This window comes from Cebus imitator, unplaced genomic scaffold, assembly GCF_001604975.1.
Source record: "Cebus imitator isolate Cc_AM_T3 unplaced genomic scaffold, Cebus_imitator-1.0 Scaffold205, whole genome shotgun sequence".
NCBI lineage: Eukaryota > Metazoa > Chordata > Mammalia > Primates > Cebidae > Cebus > Cebus imitator.
The window spans coordinates 537,561-540,426 of NW_016107520.1; the positions used below are offsets into that span (position 1 = coordinate 537,561).

General features: G+C 40.8%; 1 protein-coding gene across 3 annotated transcripts in view; it reads right to left on the reverse strand.

Moving 5' to 3' along the window:
* The window catches only part of WDR70 (WD repeat domain 70), a 329,425-nt gene that overhangs the window by 315,699 nt on the left and 10,860 nt on the right, over positions 1 to 2,866 (reverse strand). For all 3 annotated transcript variants that reach the window (XM_017548233.2, XM_017548235.2, XM_037745605.1), the window contains exon 4: positions 2,289 to 2,409. In XM_017548233.2, coding sequence (XP_017403722.1) covers positions 2,289 to 2,409 — 121 coding nt within the window. The remainder of the gene's footprint in view (positions 1 to 2,288; positions 2,410 to 2,866) is intronic.

The following is a 2,866-nucleotide window of genomic DNA, read 5'->3' on the forward strand; positions in this document are numbered from 1 at the left end:
CCTCTGAAATGGATAGACAGGAAGGTAAAGAGATTTTTTTCTTTAATAGATCTAGTCTTATATTCAGATAAAGTGGTTTTTGTGAAAAAAGGCAAAATATCAGTTTCACTTACAGTAACAGCCAAGTAGATTACATCAGAAAACAAAACAAAAACACCTTCTCACAGACATCCATTATAAATTTCAGACAAAATACCAAAAACAGGTAGAAACTGAAAATTAACACCTGTAAGAAGAGAATGACATTGGGTCATTCCTTATTTATTTTATTTTTTTTTTTCAAGACGGTGTTCCACCCTGTTGGTCAGGCTGATCTTGAACTCCCGACCTCAGGTGATCCACCCGCCTTGGCCTCCAAAGTGCCTGGATTACAGGCGTGAGCCACCACGCCCGGCCCATTCCTTATTTTTAAATGGTTTTTGTCCTTACAGGAGAACCAATCATGTACTGGGTAGCTAAAACTCAGATAGGAACCTGCCTTCTTAATCAGAGGACAGAAATCAGGATGGAAAATGAGGAGGAAAGACCCCCCAGAGGAAAAAGCTACAAAAGGAAAGGAGAGAAAATTCTGCCTAAAACTCTACACAACTTTCTGGTTGCATTCTGGAAAACACATGCATGGGGCAGATTCCAAGCAGCACAGGTAAGACTAAAAGAACCAATGAGGCCACATGCGGTTGCTCATGCCTGTTATCACAGCACTTTGGGAGGCCAAGGTGGGTGAATCGCTTGAGCTCAAGTGTTAAAGACCAGCCTGGGCAACATGGTGAAACCCCATCACTACAAAAATAAGCTGGGCCTGGTGGCAGGCACCTACAGTCCCAGCTACTTGGTGGGGCTGAGGTGACAGGATCACTTGAGCCTGGGAGGCGGAATTTGCAGTGAGCTGAGATGGTGCCACTGCACTCCAGCCTGAGCAACAAAGACCCTGTCTCAAAAAAAAAAAAAAAAAAAAAAAAAAAAAAAGGTAAAAAAAGCAAAAAAAAACAAAAAAGACATCCCTTCACCAAAAAACAAAAAAAAAAAAAAAAAAAATATAAAAATGTATCCCAAAAATTTAAAAAAAAAAAAAAAAAGGAAATATTGAGGACAATGTACACTACATGGGTAATTAAATTCAGACTTCACCACTATATAATTCATCCATGTAACCAAAAAACACTATACCCCAAAAGCTATTGAAATAAAATAAAAAACAAAAATTTAAAAAATGGAAATCATAAAACTGAAAAATATATGAAATTGTTTTCTAAATTATGTGGATGGACTTAATAGCATCTAGAGATCACAGGTAAATGAGAAGACAGATAAATAGAAATTATCCAATCTAAAAAATAGAGATGAAAAGACTAAAAAATAAAAACACTAAGAGAATTTCTGTGACTTGTAAAACAAAAATCAAAAAGTTTAAAATGTGCATAACTCAATACCCAGGAAGGAGAGAGAAAGGGCCAGAAAAATAATTTAAAAGTACCCTAGCCTGGGCACGGTGACTCATGCCTGTAATAACAGCACTTTGGAAGGCCAAAGTGGGCAGATCATTTGAGGTCAGGAGTTCGAGACCAACCTGACCAACATGGTAAAACTCTGTCTCTACCAAAATTTCAAAAAAATTAGCTGGGCACGGTAGCCCGCACATGTAATCCCCAGCTACTTGGGAGGCTGAGGCAGGAGAATCACTTGAACCTGAGAAGTGAGGGTTGCAGTGAGCCCACATCATGCCACTGCACTCCAGCCTGGGCAACCTTCTCAAACAAACAAACAAAAAAAGAGTAACTGGGGGCGGACCCAGTGGCTCATGCCTGTAATTCCAGCACTCGGAAAGACGAGGTGGAAGTATCATGAGGTCAGGAGTTCGAGACCAGCCGGCAAAACATGGTAAAACCCCGTCTCTACTAAAAATACAAAAATTAGCTGGTCATGGACATCCAGGTACTTAGGAGGCTCACACCTGTAATCCCAGCAATTTGGGAGGCCAAGGCAGGCAGATCACCCAAGGTCAGGAGTTTGAGACCAGCCTGGGCAACATGGTAAAACCTCATCTCTACTAAAAATAGAAAAATCAGCCAGGCGTGGTGGTGCATGCCTGTAATCCCAGCTACTTGGGAGGCTGAGGCAGGAGAATCGTTTGAATCTAGGAGGTGGAGGTTGCAATAAGCCGAGATCACACCACTGCACTACAGCAAACAAAAGAGCAAGACTCTGTCTCAAAAAAATTAAAAAATTAAAACTCTATTAACACCCAGAAACTGATAGTTTAACAGAAGTCTTTTGTAAAAATCAGGCACCTGGAAGATGATTTGGAACAATCTCTGATCACATTTAATCCTGAGGATGTTGGTTCAATATCTTCATTTTGTCTTCTTAATTCTTTCTCTCTGTTCATTTCTTCTTCTTTTTCTCTTGCTTCTGAAAAAGAGTTAAAAAAAAAAATTCCAACCATTACAATTCAAAATTTGTTAGAAAGGCAAAAAATTAACATAGTCACAAACACATAACTTAGAGTGTTACCAGTAAAAGCAAAAAATTATCAACCATAGCCACTGTGGAAAACAATATGGTGGTTTCTCAAGCTAAACATGGAAATACCATGTGATCCAGTAATTCCATTTCTGGTACACGTCCAAAGAAACCGAAAGCAGGGCCGGGTGCAGTGGCTCACACCTGTAATCCTAGCACTTTGGGGGGCCAAGGTGGGTGGATCACCTAAGGTCAGGAGTTCAAGACCAGCTTGGCCATCATGGTGAAACCCCATCTTTAAAAAAAAAAAAACGGCCAGGCGCGGTGGCTCAAGCCTGTAATCCCAGCACTTTGGGAGGCCGAGGCGGGTGGATCACGAGGTCAAGAGATCGAGACCATCCTGGTC